The sequence below is a fragment of the Bos indicus genome, chromosome 3, assembly GCF_029378745.1.
Source record: "Bos indicus isolate NIAB-ARS_2022 breed Sahiwal x Tharparkar chromosome 3, NIAB-ARS_B.indTharparkar_mat_pri_1.0, whole genome shotgun sequence".
NCBI classification, from domain to species: Eukaryota; Metazoa; Chordata; class Mammalia; order Artiodactyla; family Bovidae; genus Bos; species Bos indicus.
Genome location: NC_091762.1, coordinates 80,434,326 through 80,455,235, shown reverse-complemented (window position 1 = coordinate 80,455,235; position 20,910 = coordinate 80,434,326). Strand labels below are relative to the sequence as shown.

The window sequence follows — 20,910 nt, the reverse complement described above, 5'->3', positions numbered from 1 at the left end:
TTCCTTCTCATTTTCCCTCGTGTACATGGCTCTTCTCTATTCACAGTTTGAAATGCTGAGGAAATGAGACTGAGCTGTGAAACCCTATGTGGTCATCTCACCTAGTTAGTACTGATCTCACTTTGTCGCATATCTCCTTTGAAAAAGTTGATACCTGGCAAGGTTGGACATTGGAGTAATGGTTCTGTAATAACTGTAAGGCAGATCAGATTGATTCTTGCCTGGGGAAGAGACTCTATAATCTTCAATGTATTCATTCATTCATGCAACAAATTTTAATGGAGTATCTATGCATGCCAGACCATATTGTAAGCACTCAGGATATGGCAGTGAGCAAAGTATTATTATTTTTTCCAGTGAGCTAATTATATTCTAATCTGGAGGGGCAGAAAGTGAATTCACCGATACATCAGTATATAATATGTAAAGCCTGTAGTTTTGGAAAAGAATGCACAGTAGGATAAGAGAGTAGAGGGGGATTGGGACTTGGATGTTTGTACTTGTGCTGTTTGGATAGGGTGGGAAACCTATCTGAGGTGATACTCAATCAGAGACCTGAATGCTGAGAGGACTTGACCTTTTGAAATTCTGGTGGAAAGAGTATTCCTGACAGAGGGAAGAACAAATGCAGAGGTCCTGCAGTGGACACATGCTTGTGATCTTCAGGAAAGTGCACGGAGACTCTTGTGTCTGGACTAGGATGGGTAGTGAGGAGAGAAGTGGGAGATGGGGTCAGAGAGCTTGGAGACCAAGGGGAGGACTTGGCTTATACTCTCAATGACATGGGAAGTCATAGGAGGGGCATAATGGGCTTTAAAGGGGTCACTCTGTATTTATGCACAGGAGTCACGTCACATGCTGCTGAGAAGTCGAGCAAGCAAAGAATTGAGAATTGGCTGCTTAGGTAGTCTAATTATTCTTTAGATTGACACATATGTGCAAGAACCCAAAAGCACTCTTGTTTTGTAGCCAGTCAAGGATTGGTATGGGTAAAGGACTTGCTTTGACCTCAGCTATGGGATCCTTTATCAGTTCTCTCCTCTTCATTATATAAAGATTTCTTAGGCTTTGGAGTTTGTCTCACTGCTTCCTTCCCCTTTTCTCCACTTTCTGATAAGCCACGAGCTCTTGTTAACTACCAGGGCAGTCCAGGGCCTTCAGTGTGTGTTTCACAGTGGCACAGACTGTTCTGCAGGACCGCAGCTTGTTCCAGTTTGTTCAGCAGTTAGTGTTGTGCTGTTATGTTTTGATCAGCTGTCCTGGATGTGAGAGACATGTGGAAGTATAATGCTAAGATTTCGTGTTCAGCTAGGTGTAGAGAATGGGAGAGGAACTTCCTTGGCAGTCCAGCGACTGACTCCACACTCCCAATGCAGGGAGCCCAGGTTCAAGCCCTGGTCAGGGAACTGCTGCTGCTGCTAAGTCACATCAGTCGTGTCCGACTCTGTGTGACCCCATAGATGGCAGTCCACCAGGCTCCCCCGTCCCTAGGATTCTCCAGGCAAAAACACTGTATTGGGTTGCTATTTCCTTCTCCAATGCATTAAAGTGAAAAGTGAAAAGTGAAGGGGCTCAGTCATGTCCAACTCTTTGCGACTCCATGGACTGCAGCCCACCAGGCTCCTCCATCCATGGGATTTTCCAGGCAAGAGTACTGGAGTGGGCTGCCATTTCCTTCTCTGAGTCAGGGAATTAGATCCCATTATTTGACAAAGCCAAATAAATAAATATTAAAAAAACCCAACAACAACAAGCGAAATCAAGAAAATTGGTGCTTAATCTTAGATGATATCTGAGGAGAGTACAGTAGAGTCCCCCTGTCTGTGGGGAATGCCTTCCAGGATCCCCAGTTGATGCCTGAAACCAAAGTACTGAACACTATATATACTATGTTTTTTCCCTATACATACATACATACCTAGGATAAAGTAATTTAATGGTAATAAATTAGGCACAGTAGGAGATTAATAGCAATAACTAATAATAAGATATCAAACCAATAAATCCTAAAGGAAATCAGTCTTGAATATTCGTTGGAAGGACTGATGCTGAAACTGAAGCTACAATACTTTGGCCACCTCATGTGAAGAACTGACTTGTTAGAAAAGACCCTGATGTTGGCAAAGATTGAAGGCAAGAAGAGAAGGGGACGACAATTAGATGATTGGATGGCATCAGCGACTCGATGGACATGAGTTTGAGCAAGCTCTGGGAATTGGTGATGGACAGGGAGGCCTGGTGTGCTGCAGTCCATGGGGTCGTAAAGAGTCAGACACGACTGAGCAGCTGAACTGAACTGAATAAGATAGAACAGTTGTAACAACATACTCTAGTAAAAGTTAGGTGAACGTGACCTCTCAGATTTAGTGCTTTTTGCGTCTTAACTATGCCCTTATGCACTGTGTTCATTACTCCTGAAGTTTGAGGTGAAATCAGTTGCTTATTTCTGGACTTTTCCATTTAATATTTTTCAGACTGTGATTGACTTTGGATAATTGAATCCAAGGAATCTGTTACTGATGAGGCAGGAAGCATCCAAGACAAGAACAGAGTGGGAGGGTAATGTGATTTTGGACAGGATAAGTTTGAGGTGTCAGCGGAGGTACATTTTGAGCCATTTAGGAGATAATCAGAGGTCTTAGAGCTATCATTTTGGACACTGTTCTTCATTAAATTACTGAATTCAAATGTACCACAGTACCGTAAGTCTTCCATCTGTAGGGACCTGAAACATGAATTAAGCCCAATCCAGTTTTCAAAATCCCTCTATAATATCCCTTCTCTGAGTCTCCATTCAAATATTTCCTCAGGCGACTTTTCCTGTCCATTTGCAATTCCCACTAGTACTAATTCTAAGCCCTGGGGGATTAAGTAAGATAATGCCTTTTCCATCTGTCCAGAATCAGATTATGGGTCAGTTGTTATCATGTCCTTCTCTGGGTCTTCTCTTTTCCCTACAAGACAGTTCCTCCTCATTAACCGTTTCCTCATGTTCATATCTTGGTCTCTCACCTTGGAAGATGTATATTTGTTGTTCGCGTGTACCTTTAAGTTTGGTGGACGAGACTGAGAACAGGGCTCTGAGGTTAGCCTGACCATCACAGAGTAAGTGTTTCAGTTGCTCTGAGCATTCTGTCTGACAGTGATTTTTCAGATGTACACGTGTTTCTTACAGATATTACCCAAGAAAACTGAAAGTATATATTCACATAGAAACTTGTACCTGAATGTATATTGCAGCATTATTCAAAATAGTCCCCAAGTGAAAACAACCCCAGTGCCTGATAACTGATGTATGTATAAACAACATGTGATATGTCCACACAATAGAATCATAATATTCAGCTTTGAAAATGAAGTACTGATATGGTACAACATGGATGAACCTTGAAAACATGCTAAGTAAAGGAACCAGACACAAAAAAACTACATCGTGTACACTTCCATTTATGTGAAATGTGCAGTACAGGCAAACTATAAAGACCAAAAGTAGATTAGTAGTTTCCAGTACCTAGAGGGAGGAGGAGATGGGAGTGTGACCGCTAGTAGGTATGGGGTTTCTTCCTGGGATAATAGAAATGTTCTGAAATTAGGTAGTGGTGATGCTTGCACAACATGGAGAGGGTATTAGATCAGATCAGATCAGTCGCTCAGTCGCGTCCGACTCTTTGCGACCCCATGAATCACAGCACGCCAGGCCTCCCTGTCCATCACCAACTCCCAGAGTTCACTCAGACTCACGTCCATCGAGTCAGTGATGCCATCCAGCCATCTCATCCTCTGTCGTCCCCTTCTCCTCCTGCCCCCAATCCCTCCCAGCATCAGAGTCTTTTCCAATGAGTCAACTCTTCACACGAGGTGACCAAAGTACTGGAGTTTCAGCTTTAGCATCATTCCTTCCAAAGAAATCCCAGGGCTGATCTCCTTCAGAATGGACTGGTTGGATCTCCTTGTAGTCCAAGGGACTCTCCAGAGTCTTCTCCAACACCACAGTTCAAAAGCATCAATTCTTCGGTGCTCAGCCTTCTTCACAGTCCAACTCTCACATCCACACATGACCACAGGAAAAACCATAGCCTTGACTAGATGGACCTTTGTTGGCAAAGTAATGTCTTTGCTTTTGAATATGCCATCTAGGTTGGTCATAACTTTCCTTCCAAGGAGTAAGCGTCTTTTAATTTCATGGATGCAGTCACCAGCTGTAGTGATTTTGGAGCCCAGAAACATAAAGTCTGACCCTGTTTCCACTGTTTCCGCATCTATTTCCCATGAAGTGGTGGGACCGGATGCCATGATCTTCGTTTTCTGAATGTGGAGCTTTAAGTCAACTTTTTCACTCTCCTCTTTCACTTTCATCAAGAGGCTTTCTTCACTTTCTGCCATAAGGGTGGTGTCATCTGCATATCTGAGGTTATTGATATTTCCCCCAGCAATCTTGATTCCAGCTTGTGCTTCTTCCAGTCCAGCGTTTCTCATGATGTACTCTGCATAGAAGTTAAATAAACAGGGTGACAATATACAGCCTTGACGAACTCCTTTTCCTATTTGGAACCAGTCTGTTGTTCCATGTCCAGTTCTAACTGTTGCTTCCTGACCTGCATACAAATTTCTCAAGAGGCAGATCAGGTGGTCTGGTATTCCCATCTCTTTCAGAATTTCCCACAGTTTCTTGTGATCCACACAGTCAAAGGCTTTGACGTAGTCAATAAAGCAGAAATAGATGTTTTTCTGGAACTCTCTTGCTTTTTCCATGATCCAGCGGATGTTGGCAATTTGATCTCTGGTTCCTCTGCCTTTTCTAAAACCAGCTTGAACATCAGGAAGTTCACGGTTCACATATTGCTGAAACCTGGCTTGGAGAATTTTGAGCATTACTTTACTAGCGTGTGAGGTGAGTGCAATTGTGCGGTAGTCTGAGCATTCTTTGGCATTGCCTTTCTTTGGGATTGGAATGAAAACTGACCTTTTCCAGTCCTGTGGCCACTGCTGAGTTTTCCAAATTTGCTGGCATATTGAGTGCAGGACTTTCACAGCATCATCTTTCAGGATTTGGAATAGCTCAACTGGAATTCCATCACCTCCACTAGCTTTGTTCGTAGTGATGCTTTCTAAGGCCCACTTGACTTCACATTCCAGGATGTCTGGCTCTAGGTGAGTGATCACACCATTGTGATTATCTGGGTCGTGAAGATCTTTTTTGTACAGTTCTTCTGTGTATTCTTGCCACCTCTTCTTAATATCTTCTGCTTCTGTTAGATCCATACCATTTCTGTCCTTTATCAAGCTCATCTTTGCATGAAATGTTCCTTTGGTATCTCTGATTTTCTCGAAGAGATCCCTAGTCTTTCCCATTCTGTTGTTTTCCTCTATTTCTTTGCATTGATCGCTGAAGAAGGCTTTCTTATCTCTTCTTGCTAAAGCCACTCAATTGCACAGTTTTAAATGGTGAATGTTACGGTGTGTGACTTGTTATGTTATGGTATGTGACTTGTATCTCAATAAAGCTGTCATAAAAAAAAAATACAAGTTTTACCTCCTATCTAAAGGTGAGGATCCTATGAAGAATCATTGAAATAACACAAATAAAATGTTTAAAGCACAGCACCTGCTAGTTTGTATTCCCAGTTAAAGATTCTTATTGTTGCTCTCAGGTAAAGTCATACTGCTTGAATATTGGTAAGCTGCAACTTTCAGTCGCTGCTACATTTGTAGAATATTACCTGTTAAGTAGTACGCAGTCAATAAATCCTTACTGAATGAATGTGTTTTGCTCACATTCATGTTTAGCCACTCATATGTTCTTTCTCTTGCAGTGCGTTTCTGAATCCCCATCACTGGGCCTAACAGTGGGCTCTCTGCCCTGTGGTAGTCATCCAGTGACAGGGAACTCTTCACAGCCCATGTTTCAGTGTGGAAGGTGAAGCTGGCAGTGTAGATTCAGACTGTGGAAGGAAGGTCTCTACCTTATTAAATTCAAGCAGAAGGTGGGGGCAATTGGTTTTTAACCTTTTTTCCCCCAGTAATATAATTCTGCCCTGTGTTTTTATAAGAACTGAATTGGCCTGTCAAGAATGTGTTTCTAATGGTTCATGATCAGATGGCTAGAGAGCTGAGGACTTCATCTGGATTAAAAAAAAATCAGTTTCTAGAAATTTAACAGATGTTCTCCTGAACCCAACTGACAATTTCCACGTATAACAAATTGTTATTTTAAATTATGATAGGAGCATTTTTTTCTTTGGAAAAAAAATTGAAATTCATGTCTTTTCACGAACTTGGCATTCCACTAAAAACACTTGAGTTGCTTCTACAACTGCGTCAGCAAGGTGCCATCTGCTTAACTGAGGCTCATGAAGGAAACCCATTGTTGTTTGTATCATCCAGCCCTTTTTCTAGAAGAGTAGTGGACAATTTTCCCTTTGGTGTCTGAGGAATGGTTGAGTCTCTCAGCTTCCTTTAGTTTTCCCTGTACCGTGAATTGTGAAGTTGATACTTTTTCCTTGTTACCGGAAACTGGTGGGGGGGCTTAGGTCCAGAGTGCGGCTCACTGCTAGCAAGAGGCTGGACTTCGCTCCTCTCCTGGTCTTTACTATGTGCCGCTCTCCCTCAGGACTCCGGCTTTATTTCCTACTCTGATTTTCCCTTTGCCCTAATTTATATCTCCTTTCATTTTTATTTCTGTCTGTGTGTATCTTCAAGAGATGCTCTTCTAATTCTTTGGCAGACAACTGAGAGACAGGGTCACCATTATTGAAGCCAATTTTAAAAATATGACTCTTTAAAAACCTTTCCCCCCAGGACATCAGGCAGGAATGGAAGAAAAAGCAAAACTGTCAGGAGAGAGTTGGTAAGCATTCCCCCCCCCGCCCCGCCCCCAGAAGCTTTTTTGAGTGTCTCTTTTTCCTGTCTTTTTAATAGAAGTTGGTGATATGGCAAAGCAATACATAGAGAAAGGCCTTTTGGTTCCCGATCATGTGATCACACGCCTCATGCTGTTGGAGTTGGAGAACAGGCGCGGCGAGCACTGGCTACTTGACGGTGAGTTGAACCTGGGGGTCCACCGGGCTCCTTATTCTGCTAGTAGTGGGTCATGGTCTCCTTGAACACTTCCATAATTTCTTACAGATTGCAAAGTGCCTTTTTTCCCCAGTCATTTCTTTAGACATATTCCAATTTGGCAACATAATTAAAACACCCATGTGGGTGAAGCCTTTTAATTCCTTTGTCTGCAGACTACCATCCCTAAAGCCATCAACTTGAAGCAAACCTTAATTGAATTCCCAGTATTGTTCCAGTTTTGATGGTACTTTTTGTTTCCATGACTAAGTCATCATAAGTATGACTCATCTTAAATCAGAGGTTCTTTCATTCAAAATAAGCCACGTAAGTTAAAAGCATTTGTTATCATTTTTTACCTGTCAGATTTAAAAAAGAGAGAAAATCTGAAAATCTTTTTTTATTGAAGGTGTAAGAAATAAGTATTCTTGAGAATAAAATGGGTAACCTTTGGAGGGCAATTTAGTAGTCTTTAGCAATTCCCTGCTTCATTTCTTGCCTAAAAATATATATTCAAGGATGTTTATTTTCAGCAGTCTTTGCAAGACACTAGTTGTTGTTCAGTCCCTCCTCTCTTTGTAACCGCATGGACTGCAGCACGCCAGCCTTCCTGGTCCTTCACTATCTCCCGGAGTTTGCTCAAACTCATGTCCATTGAGTCGGTGATGCCATCCAACCATCTCGTCCTCCGTCATCCCCTTCTCCTCCTGCCTTCCATCTTTCCCAACATCAGGGTCTTTTCTAATGAGTCAGCTGTTCGATCAGGTGGCCAAAAGTATTGGAGCTTCAGCTTCAGCTTCAGCATCAGTCCTTCCAATGAATATAAAGGGCTGATTTCCTTTAAGATTAAGTGGTTTGATCTTGCTGTCCAAGGGACTCAAGAGTCTTCTCCAGCACAGCACAGTTCAAAAGCATCAATTCTACGGTGCCCAGCCTTTTTTATGGTCCAACTGTCACATCCATACATGACTATTGGAAAAGCAATTGCTTTGACCTTTGTTACAAGACACTGGTAACAACCTAAGTATTTATCTTGTGCTCAGTCCCTCAGTCAGAGCACGTCCAGCTCTGCAGCCCCATGGACTGTAGCCCACCAGGCTCCTTTGTCCATGGGATTTCTCAGGCAAAAATACTGGAGTAGGTTGCCATTTCCTTTTCCATGGATCTTTCTGACCCAGGGATTGAACCCAAGTCTCTTGTATCTCCTGTATTGGCCGACAGATTCTTTACCACTAGTGCCACCTGGGAAGCCAAGTATCTTAGCCTAGGGTTGCTTTAAATTTTGGTATGCCTATTAACCAAATATCTATATCTATGTATTGATATAGATAGTGCTCTAAGATAAACTGCCACGTGAAGAAAACTAGTTGCAATATAGTATATATCATATACTATTATCTCTGTGAAAATGGAGGGATATAATATTACTGTATGTACTTATACACACATATATAAGCTGTCTTAGGAAGGATATAAAAAACTGATAACATGGTTGGCTCTGGATAAGGATTAGGGTTGGGAGATAGATTTATGTTTCATTGTATATACCCTTTGCAATTGTTTGATTTTTAATATCTAAGTAATACATAGGCCTAATTTTTCAAAAAAAGGCAAATATCATATGAGATCACTTACATATGGACTCTTAAAAAAATCAACCTTATTTATAAAACAGAAATAGATCCACAGACATAGAAAATAAACTTATGGTTACCTAAGGGGCTAACAGTTGAGAGGAGATAAAGTAGGAGTTTAAGATTAACATATACACATTATTATATATAAAATGGGCTTCCCAGGTGGCTCAGTGGTAAAGAATCTGCCTGCCAATGCAGGAAATGCAGGAGACATGGGTTTGATCCCTGGATCAGGAAGCTCCTCTGAAGTAGGAAGGAAATGGCAACCCACTCTAATATTCTTGCCTGGAAAATTCCATGGACAAAGGAGCCTGGTGGGTTATAATCCATGGGGTCACAAAGACTTGGATGTGACTGACCATATATATTAATATATATAAAATAGGTAAACAACATAGATGTACTGTGTAGCATTGGGAACTATATTCAATATCTTATACCTATGATGGAAAAGTGGAGAAGGCAATGGCATCCCACTCCAGTACTCTTGCCTGGAAAATCTCATGGACGGGGGGGCCTGGTAGGCTGCAGTCCATGGGGTCGTGAAGAGTCGGACATGACTGAGTGACTTCACTTTCACTTTTCACTTTCCTGCATTGGAGAAGGAAATGGCAACCTACTCCAGTGTTTTTGCCTGGAGAATCCCAGGGACGGCGGAGCCTGATGGGCTGCTGTCTATGGGGTCGCACAGAGTTGAATATGACTGAAGCGACTTAGCAGCAGCATAATGGAAAAGTGTGAAAAATAATATATATATATATTCAATTATGTATATATATGGAGAAGGCAATGGCAACCCACTCCAGTACTCTTGCCTGGAAAACCCCATGGACAGAGAAGCCTGGTAGGCTGCAGTCCATGGGGTCACTAAGAGTCGGACACGACTGAGCGACTTCACTTTCCCTTCTCATTTTCATGCATTGGAGAAGGAAATGGCAACCTACTCCAGTGTTTTTGCCTGGAGAATCCCAGGGATGAGGGAGCCTGGTGGGCTGTCGTCTATGGGGTCACACAGAGTCGGACAAGACTGAAGTGACTTAGCAGCATGTATATAAATAACTGATTCACTTTAGTGTATACTTGAAACAGCATTGTAAATTAACTTCAATTTTATAACAATGGTTTGAAAAAAGAACAGCTCTGTGGTTCCTATGATATGTTACCTAGGAAAATGCATACAGATGCTCATACATGAACTACTACAGTTTTGTACTTCAGGAAGCTGGAATTAAGAATCATCTACTTTAAGTAGATGATTCTTTAAGCCCAGTATAAATCTTTTGATTTATTAATTGAAAAAAAAATAGACTATAGATTCCTTGGCAGTGAAAATAGAAACTTGATGAATATATTGCTTTCTAGAAATGAAAGGATAGTGAGATTTATGTATAAGAAACTTCTTTCCATTGCAGAGTAGTTTTCCTTTAGTTCACTCAGTGTATTCTTTCCTGTCTTACTTTGGAGAACCAAAGCCTCAGCAAGTTGTGATAATGTGAATTTCAATGTTTGTTAGCTGCAGAGAAGCCAGAGTGAATTGTCCTACGTTTTAACTATCAGATTGCCTATTTCTCCTAAAGTCTGGAGCTGTGAATCTCCAAAATGACTAATATGTTGTAGAGTAGTTATTCTGTATCAGTGTTTCTCAAAGTGTATAGTGTTAGTAATGGCTTGATGGGAAAACACTGTAGTTTACAAAATGTAAGTTTAAATATTAAAGATTGCTTGAATTTATTGAGTACTCACTGTGTGCCAAGTAGTGATCTGAGCTTTAGATATTTATCTCATTCAGTCCCTACAGTGACCATATGAAGGTAGAGATTGTTATTTCCATTTAATAGATGAAAAAATGGAGGCACAGTAGGGTTCACTTACCTATTCAAAGTTAGTAAATCCAGAGGTAACCAACTTCTTAGGACTTTAATGAACTTTTACTATGATAGTGTGATTTAACTCTTCATAGAAAGCGATATCATGAGGCATTTTCTGAATTTATTTAACCCTAGAATCTCCTACCCTATTGAGAACCTGTGTGTTTGGTTCTATGGCCCATTCTTTGTGAACTCTACTGTTCAACATCTATTCTTCAGTGTGGAGGTGTTCTGAAAAGTTGACTATAGCGTAGATCCTATCTTTCTAGAATGCCTTCCATTAAAAATATTGGGAACTGTATTCTCGTGGGGCTACAGGGAACCAACAGACTGAACTGAAAACTTCTGTCAAGAGAGAGGCTATAATGGTCTGTGGAAAGTATATGTTTGTTTGTTAGTAATGAATAAAGCTCCTACTGTGAGTCAGGAACTATTAGGTGCTGTTGATAAAATGACAAGACACTTTCTCTATTAAGGGACTTATATCACAGTAGGGGAGTCAGATGTGTAAAAAATTATGACCGTGTAATGAAATCAGTACCCATGTGGGTACACTGAGGACCCAAAGGAGAAAATTATCTCTTCTCATGGTAGAAAGTGGGATTGGCAACTTTATGGTAAAAGAGATGACTGGAGTGAGGTCCTGTAGGTTGATGAATGGGGTTGGAAGGAGGATTTTTTCATCAAAGGGGTAATGTGAACTGGGTAAGAGAGGAACGACTTAGCCTAGTGTTTTCCTGTGCCTGCAGACAGAGGCATAGGAAATCCTGGGGTGATGGACTTTGATTCTATACAGAGATGGTGGAACTGGAAATTGTTGGTGATATGGACCACTGAAAACTTGTGCATGTGTTCTCAGTCGCTTCAGTCGTGTCTGACTCTTTGTGACCCTATGGACTGTAGCCCACCAGGCTTCTCTGTTCATGGGATTCTCCAGGCATGAATGTGGGAGTGGGTTGCCATGCCCTCCTCCAGGGGATCTTCCCAATCCAGGCATTGAACTCACTTGTCTTGCATCTCCTGCATTGGCAGATGGGTTCTTTACCATTAGTGCCACCTGGGAACCTCACTGAAGACTTAAAAAGGGGAATAGCTTGATCAAATCTGTTGGTGTTTCAGAAAGACTATTCTGTTAGCAGGAGAGCGATTAGATGCTGGGGTAGGGGAGGAGGTGGTGACCTGAAGCTGGGGAAGAGATTGTTAGCACAATTGGACCAAGAGGTATTGAAGGCCTGAATTTAAGCATCAACAGTGACATGGCCAGGAGGCATCATTCCTGAAAGATTGCCTTGATGAGGAAAAAAAAATTGACAGGAGTGTTGACTGATGTTAGGCACTATAGACCTGGGGTTCTCTATGATTGCCTTCCCAGCTTTTGGAGTTTCTTGGCTATCAGTACCTTACCTATGCTTCTCCAGTTATGTTAATTTCTCCAGACTCTAAATATTTAACTCACAAAAATTAGCCCCCAACTCCTTCTTTCTTATGTTGGTATTTTCCATGACTGATAACTTGAACTTTGCCACCACTTAACAGTAATTTACATTTCTCTAGTTTAAATTCTTTAATTGTAAGTTTTCTCACCTTATAAAATGAGCTTGTATAGTTTTAAGTAAACTTAACTGTTAAAAAAAGGATCAAGTGTCTTAAACTCCTTTGGGAAGGTGGTTAGTGTAATCACCACTAATCCCAGTAGTACCAGTGCTTTCAAATCCCAGCTCTGCCATTTACTGGCAGAGGGTAAATGTCAGTGACCTTGGGCACAGTACCTTATTAGCTCTCTGCATTTTACTCCTCATGGAAAACAGAGATTACAGAAAGGATGAAGTAAGTGAATATATGTAAAGGGCTTAGCAGAATTCGTGCGGTTATAGAAAGTACTATATGAGATTTTGTGATTTGTTGTACATGAGGTGTAGGTCGGGAATTTTTTTGTTTTTTTGGTGATTATGTGAAGCATTAAGTTCAAAAATAGTTTAAAACATCTTCAGCTACACGAAGTTAAAAAGTCAGTTTCAGTTGTGAAATGTTTTATGTATCTTTTCACTGCTTTGCTTTTGCCATAACTTTTCCTCTCAGTGAATGAATAAGTGAAATTCTTTTATATCATAGGCCTGTTTTTAGTAAAGTACGTCAGTCTCCTCACTGATTTAGTTTATAGCTTTCTCCTTGAAAACCCATCTGGTCACGGTTTTGGTTGTGATTTTCCTTTAAAGCTCTGGAAGAAATCCTTTTGGCAAAGTGGGGACCGTCAGGAATGCTAAGTTCTATGTTCAGCTTGCAACCCGTTATGTTCCAGGGCATGTGCTCTGCGGAGGACGTGCCGGTTGAGTGTGCTAAAGGTGATTGAATGTGGAAAGGTCAGGAGAAGAATTTTGGATGACAGATGACTCATCATCTTGGTCCATATGGCTGTGGAGAGGCATCCTGCAAACAGTGGGTGGAAAACGAGCAGTGCGGATGCATGCCAAGGAAACACCAGGGTGGCTGTGAATGGGCTTGGTGAGTGCTCTGTGGCTTGGTCAGCCGTGTACTTGCTAAAAACAGTCCAGTACCATCTTGTCTTCACAGTGTGCTTTTTAGTTGGATAAGAAACACTCTTTTTTGTATTAATATGTGTATACAGGTGTGGCTTTCCCCCTCTTTTCTTTGTCTTTCTTTAGTTTCCTTAGACGTTCCATGAGTGAGAGCAGTTTTATAAAAATAATTTTCATATTTTCTAAGATATTCAGCCAGTGGAATGTCACGTATAAGTCTTCTAGTTTTGCTGTGAAACTCTGGTTTTGATTTTGCTTTTTTCTTTAAGATGTTTATGGCTTACTAGGTGATATTAAGGTGAAATAGTAACTAAGGCACAGTAACCAACCCTTACAAATAACCAGCTCAAATACAAATTCTTCATTTAAAAAGAAAAAAAGCTGGCTGTGAGATGAGGCCCGTTGGGAGGTGTGTTAGGTAATAGATTTCTTTCCCCCTATTTCTAAACATGGCTGCCAAAACCTGTGCATTTAAACAGTAAAATGCTCTCAGGCTCAGTCCTAATTTATCTCAAGTTGTAACAGAATTGTCTGCCAGATGACTTTAGGTGTAGGTATCGAAATATTTTGTATTTGCTGTCAAAGTTTGGTTTCATGGAAAAAATCTTCAATTTTGGAATTGTAAGTGGAATATAATTTAAACCTTTTTATTGGAGATAAAGATACCTTTACAAGGAGAGTCATCGTTCGGTCATGTTCCATTTGTATATTCCATTTGATTTTGTTCTGAGCACTAATGGGTGCTCTCTGTGGGTAATTCTGGGATTTTTTTTTTTTTTTTAGCAGAAGTCAGAGCCACCTGAATGTGTGCAGTGTTTGTATGTGTTTGCTCTGACCTTATCCCAACTTTGTATTTTTTTTTCTGATTCAGACCTTTGAAGGGTGTGACATCCCGCTGGGCAACATATGCCTACAGAGAAAAAGCCAACAATCACATATCTTCTGAATCACATCTTTCAAGAAAATGCCAAGGGCAATTTTTTTTTTTCTGTTGCCCTTGGGAATGTAGGGTATGTCAAAAATAAAACATGTAGTACATTTTTTGGAAGGTCACTGAAGACATTCTCTGTGAAGAAAAAAGAATCAGGCTTTCTCCTTGTATGTGTATGAGTGCATGTATTCAAGAGGGTAATACCCACTTACCTTCAGATGTTTAGTCCTTGGGCTTCCCTGATAGCTCACTTGGTAAAGAATCCACCTGCAATGCAGGAGACCCCAGATCAATTCCTGGGTTGGGAAGATCCCCTGCAGAAGGGATAGGCTACCCACTCCAGTGTTCTTGGGCTTCCCTTGTGGCTCAGCTGGTAAAGAATTGCCTGCAGTGTGAGAGACCTGGCTTCAATCCCTGGGTTGGGAAGATCCTCTAGAGAAGGGAAAGGCTACCCACTCCAGTATTCTGGCCTGGAGAATTCCATGGACTGTATAGTCCATGGGGTCACAAAGAACCTCTGTATCTTCAATCACTATTAGGGCAGTATGTATGCTCTCCCAACCTTGAACAGAAGGTGTGAAGCAATTGGCGTGACTGCTGAAGAGTGGAGAGTCACAGACTTGAAGGAACTCTGCTGGAAACGGTGGTGGTTCTCAGGCCTGCCAAGCATGGATTGAACAGTCATAATCTCTGGCATCTCACCAGGCTCATCCTTCTTGACATACTCATGTGTATAGGAATGAATATGAAAATGAAAAAGATACATGTATATGTACAGAAATCAATATAGTTGTTAGACATTAGCATTTCAATACTAAACTGCAGAGAAACCTAAAGTGTTAAGTCTTTGTGAGGGTCTTTGGTTTAATTAACAGTGTAAGAACTTGTTTTTTTTGTTGTTGTTATTGTTAACTTTTTATTTTATATTGGAGTACAGTTGGTTAGCAATGTTGTGTTAACTTCGGGTATACAGCAAAGTGATTCAGTTATACATGTATGTGTATCTTTTTCAAATTTTCTCATTTAAGTTGTTACATAAAATACTGAGCAGAGTTCTCTATACAGTAGGACCTTGTTGGCTATCTATTTTAAATATAGCAATGTGTATGTGTCTGTAAACTCTCTAGCTATCTCTTCCCCGTTGGTAACCATAAATTCAAAGAATTTGATTTTTATTCCACGACCCTTCCTTGTTCAGTGTCTTTGGTATCTGTATGAGCTCAGAGTATCTGAAAAACACTGTAAGACTCTGGATCTCTTATTCATTTCATTGGATTCTCTCCTGAGACTCTGTCTCTGTGTCTATTTCTGGTGTGTTTCTTCTAATTGATCTGACTGTTGCCTCAGGATGAGGAACAATCTTAACATAGTAGACAATCCTGACTTTGTTTATTCCATTTGTGTTTTCAGGGAATGATTAGATTTTAACATGGAAGCATTAAGGACCATACGGAAAACAAACATTTGAACACATCCTAGGAAAACTTGGTTCAGAGATCAAGAAGCAAATTGAGTATGCATTATTTGTGTATCTCATCAATCCATCTGAGGAGGGAATAGCATTACTTCCTGACCTTACAGTCCAGGAGGAGCAAATGCTACTTAAATAATCATAGTGTAGGATCTTGAGAACACCAGTGAACTAGGTAGGAGGGGAGAGCTAGCACAGAGGAGAAAGTGACTGGCTCTCTTGAGGCCGAGGGAGGCCTCCAGGAGGAGGGGACACAAAATTTTGAAACTGGGAGTAAAGCACAATCTAGACAGAGAAGATCATGCACGAGAGGTATAGAGGTATGAAACAACGTATGTGTTCTGAAAGCTACAAGTAGTTGGATAATTTGAGAGCCAAAAATTATGAGCAGATGAGGCTGTAAAAGTGGGTGGGGGCAAAAGTTAAACACTTCTTGAAAGGCAAAACAAGGACTTGAATAATTGTCAAAGTTAATATTAAAAATGAGTTGGAAGGAAGTTAAAAATAAAAATTTAAAACTGAGTTTGGAAGAGTGAATAATTTATTTTTAACTTTCCTTCCAACTAACATTTAAAAATTAGCTAAATTAAACAATTTTTAGAGGGAGGATGAAGGGGAGGTTCAAAAGGGAGGTTCAATATATATATATACATAATATGTATATTTATAGCTGATTCACATTGTTGTACAGCAGAAAACAACACAACATTGTAAAGCAGTTGTTGTTGGTTTGACTCCTATAGACCTCTGCAGGCCAGGACTCCCTGTCCCTTACCATCTCCTGGAGTTTGCTGGAGTGGGGTGCCATTGCCTTCTCTGTATAGTTCGCTAGTTTAAGTAATAAATAAAACAATTATTGTACACTTACTTTGAACGTGGAAGAAGCATGGATTTGAGAGTCAGGTCTGAATAAGTAGTTTGTAGTCTCCTCTTTCCTGGATTCTTTTTTCTCATCTGTACAATAGGAGTATGTATGGCATAGGTTTGCAAGGATTGACTAACAAATGTAAAACTTGTAGTAGAGTTCTAGAACATAGTAGGTGGTCAGGTGGTAGATATGTGTTCTTATTTTCAGTGTAAAGATAATTTAATTGATTATTATTAATGGCAACATATGTAGGCAAACACTGATATAGATGTTAGAACTTAAAGTGTTGAGAAAATTAACAAAAATATTGTCATTCCATTAAGGATCAGCATATTTACCCCTCATTATACACCTGGGGAAAGCCTAAGTAAATGAAATCACTCATCTTCCGTTAAACCTTGTCTAGTAATCTAAAACAAAACAGTATAAAAAGCTGTTGCTTTTCCTATTACTAACAAGAAAACTCAGATTTTGGAAAGATGAACAAACTGATTAGGATTAAAAATAGAAGGTGGTGTTGAAAAAAGCAGACAGTTCATTTTATTATTTTTTTTTCAGGGCTGCACTGTGTACCTTGCAGGATCTTAGTTCCCCAAACAGGCCCTCGGCAGTAAAAGCACCAAGTCCCAACTACCGGACCAACAGGGAATTCCCACAGATGATTTAATTTTACTTTTTTCACATTGTTCTTGTAGAAATTATTCATGACCACTATAAAACATTCAGGCCATATGAAAAAACGCAAAGTAAAAGCAACAAATTTTGCCTGAAATCCCAGTAGCCAGAAATAACAAGGGTTAGCAGTTGCAGACCACCATTCTAGACACCTCTCCATGCACATAATGCAGGTAAAACTCTGTAAGAATAACACCATACTTTACATACTTTAAAAAAAAGGCATTCAGTTTTACTCAAATTGAACTATAGCAAAAGCTAAAGTGAACCCTCAGGAATTAATACTGAATTTCAGATAAAAACCTTCTTCATCACAAGGGATGTTAATTCCCATGGAAGCCTGTTAAGATTATGAAAAGATGAGATTGACATATTTGTTTTTTTTAATCTCACATTTCAAATTTAAACAATATACTTCCATTTTTTCCCATCTCCTCTCCCTTTCCTCCCAATTTTGTTAGCATTTAATGTGAAAATGTATTATAAACTTCTCTAACTTCCCATTTTTCAGTTTTACAGTTAAGAAATTTTAATGAATTCTGTGCACTCATTTTTCCCCCATACCACTCCTCTGTTTATTTTATTTTGATTAATCTTAGTTATATCACTGAATATACTAGAAACTGTTGAATTATACACTTTAAACAAGTGACTTGTATATGAATGAAACTGAACTACTTTTAAAAAATTTTTATTGGAATATATAGTTGATTTAAGATGTTTCTGCTATGCAGCAAAGTGAAACAGTTATACATATACATATGTCCACTGTTTTGAAAATTCTTTTCCCACGTAGGTCATTACAGAGTATTGAGTAGAGTTCCCTGTGCTATACAGTAGGTTGTTATTAGTAATCCATTTTATATATAGTAGTGTGTATATGTGGAGAAGGTGATGGCACCCCACTCCAGTACTCTTGCCTGGAAAATCCCCTGGATGGAGGATCCTGGTAGGCTGCAGTCCTTGGGGTCGCTAAGAATCAGACATGACTGAGTGACTTCACTTTCACTTTTCACTTTCCTGCACTGGAGAAGGAAATGGCAACCCACTTCAGTGTTCTTCCCTGGAGAATCCCAGGGATGGGGGAGCCTGGTGGGCTGCCGTCTATGGGGAGACACAGAGTCGGACATGACTGAAGTGACTTAGCAGCAGCAGCAGCAGCAGTATGTATATGTCAATCCCAATCTCCCAACTTATTCCTCCCCCGCTACGCTTCCCCCTGGTAACCATAACTTTGTTCTCTACATCTGTGACTCTATTTCTGTTTTGTAAATAAGTTTATTTGCATTATTTTTAACACAGCTTTCCCATTCATCACGTGGTTTACTGGATTTTATTGAATGCCTCTCTTCTCTCCCTCTCTTCCCTTCTCCACTGCCCTCCTGGCAGAACAGCTCCCGAGGTGCTATATTCCGTGAATTTTCATGTTTGAAAATATCTCCTTGTTGTCTAATGTTTTAGCTGACTGTGATATTCTGAAGTGGTCCTTGTGTCCTTTGCAGTCGAGTTTCATTGTCTTCTGGCCTGGTTTATTGCTCTGTAGAAGCCCAAGGCCAGTTTGACTGTTTTACCTTTTGTGAATACGGTTTCTTTTCTGGTATAGACTTTCTGAAGAATTATTTCTTCCTCAGTTCAGTTCAGTCGCTCAGTCGTGTCTGACTCCTTGCAACCCCATGAATCACAGCACGCCAGGCCTCCCTGTCCATCACCAACTCCCAGAGTTCACTCAAACTCAAGTCCATCGAGTCGGTGACGTCATCCAGCCATCTCATCCTCTGTTGTCCCGTTCTCCTCCAGCCCCCAATCCCTCCCAGCATCAGGGTCTTTTCCAATGAGTCAACTCTTCTCATGAGGTGGCCAAAGTATTGGAATTTCAGCTTCAGCATCAGTCCTTCCAATGAACACCCAGGACTAATCTCCTTTAGGATGGACTGGTTGGATCTTCTTGCAGTCCAAGGGACTCTCAAGAGTCTTCTCCAACACCACAGTTCAAAAGCATCAATTCTTCAGCGCTCAGCTTTCTTCACAGTCCAACTCTCACATCCATACATGACCATATGAAAAACCATAGCCTTGACTAGACGGACCTTTGTTGGCAAAGTGATGTCTCTGCTTTTCAATATGCTATCTAGGTTGGTCATAACTTTCCTTCTAAGGAGTAAGCGTCTTTTAATTTCATGGCTGCAATCACAATCTGCAGTGATTTTAGAGCCCAAAAAAATAAAGTCTGACACTGTTTCCACTGCTTCCCCATCTATTTCCCATGAAGTGATGGGAACAGATGCCATGATCTTTGTTTTCTGAATGTTGAAATTTAAGCCAACTTTTTCACTTTTATCAAGACGCTTTTTAGTTCGTCTTCACTTTCTGCCATAAGGGTGGTGTCATCTGCATATCTGAGGTTATTGATATTTCTCCTGGCAATCTTGATTCCAGCTTGTGCTTCTTCCAGCCCAGCGTTTCTCATGATGTACTCTGCATAGAAGTTAAATAAGCAGGGTGACAATATACAGCCTTGATGGACTCCTTTTCCTATTTGGAACCACTCTGTTGTTCCATGTCCTGTTCTAATTGTTGCTTCCTGACCTGCATATAGGTTTCTCAAGAGGCAGGTCAGGTGGTCTGGTATTCCCATCTCTTTCAGAATTTTCCACAGTTTTTTGTGATCCACACAGTCAAAGGCTTTGGCATAGTCAATAAAGCAGAAATAGATGTTTTTCTGGAACTCTTGCTTTTTCCATGACCCAGCGGATGTTGGCAATTTGATCTCTGGTTCCTCTGCCTTTTCTAAAACCAGCTTGAACATCAGGAAGTTCACGGTTCACATATTGCTGAAGCCTGGCTTGGAGAATTTTGAGCATTACTTTACTAGCATGTGAGATGAGTGCAATTGTGCGGTAGTTTGAGCATTCTTTGGCATTGCCTTTCTTTGGGATTGGAACGAAAACTGACCTTTTCCAGTCCTGTGGCCACTGCTGAGTTTTCCAAATTTGCTGGCATATTGAGTGCAGCACTTTCACAGCATCATCTTTCAGGATTTGGAATAGCTCAACTGGAATTCCATCACCTCCACTAGCTTTGTTCATAGTGATGCTATCTAAGGCCCACTTGACTTCACATTCCAGGATGTCTGGCTCTAGGTGAGTGATCACACCATTGTGATTATCTTGGTTGTGAAGCTCTTTTTTGTACAGTTCTTCTGTGTATTCTTGCCACCTCTTCTTAATATCTTCTGCTTCTGTTAGATCCATACCATTTCTGTCCTTTATCGAGCCCATCTTTGCATGAAATGTTCCCTTGGTATCTCTGATTTTCTTGAAGAGATCTCTAGTCTTTCCCATGCTGTTGTTTTCCTCTATTTCTTTGCATTGATCACTGAGGAAGGCTTTCTTATCTCTCCTTACTATTCTTTGGAACTCTGCATTCAGATGCTTATATCTTTCTTTTTCTCCTTTGCTTTTCACTTCTCTTCTTTTCATAACTATTTGTAAGGCCTCCTCAGACAGCCATTTTGCTTTTTTGCATTTCTTTTCCATGGGGATGGTCTTGATCCCTGTCTCCTATACAGTGTCACGAACCTCCATCCATAGTTCGTCAGGCACTCTGTTTATCAGATCTAGTCCCTTAAATCTATTTCTCACTTCCACTGTATAATCATAAGGGATTTGATTTAGGTCATACATGAATGGTCTAGTGGTTTTCCCCATTTCTCCAATTTAAGTCTGAATTTGGCAATAAGGAGTTCATGATCTGAGCCACAGTCAGCTCCTGGTGTTGCTTTTGCTGACTGTATAGAGCTTCTCCATCTTTGGCTGCAAAGATTATAATCAATCTGATTTCGGTGTTGACCATCTGGTGATGTCCATG

General features: G+C 40.5%; 1 protein-coding gene across 4 annotated transcripts in view; it reads left to right on the top strand.

The window, feature by feature from the left end:
* AK4 (adenylate kinase 4) overlaps positions 1 to 20,910 on the top strand; it is a 171,299-nt gene that overhangs the window by 128,676 nt on the left and 21,713 nt on the right. For 3 of the 4 annotated variants that reach the window (XM_070786409.1, XM_019957318.2, XM_019957317.2), the window contains one exon: positions 6,919 to 7,038. The exons of the other annotated variant lie outside the window; for it this stretch is intronic. In XM_070786409.1, the coding sequence (XP_070642510.1) occupies positions 6,930 to 7,038 (109 nt within the window). In that variant the 5' untranslated portion in view covers positions 6,919 to 6,929. The remainder of the gene's footprint in view (positions 1 to 6,918; positions 7,039 to 20,910) is intronic. 4 annotated transcript variants of the gene reach the window in all.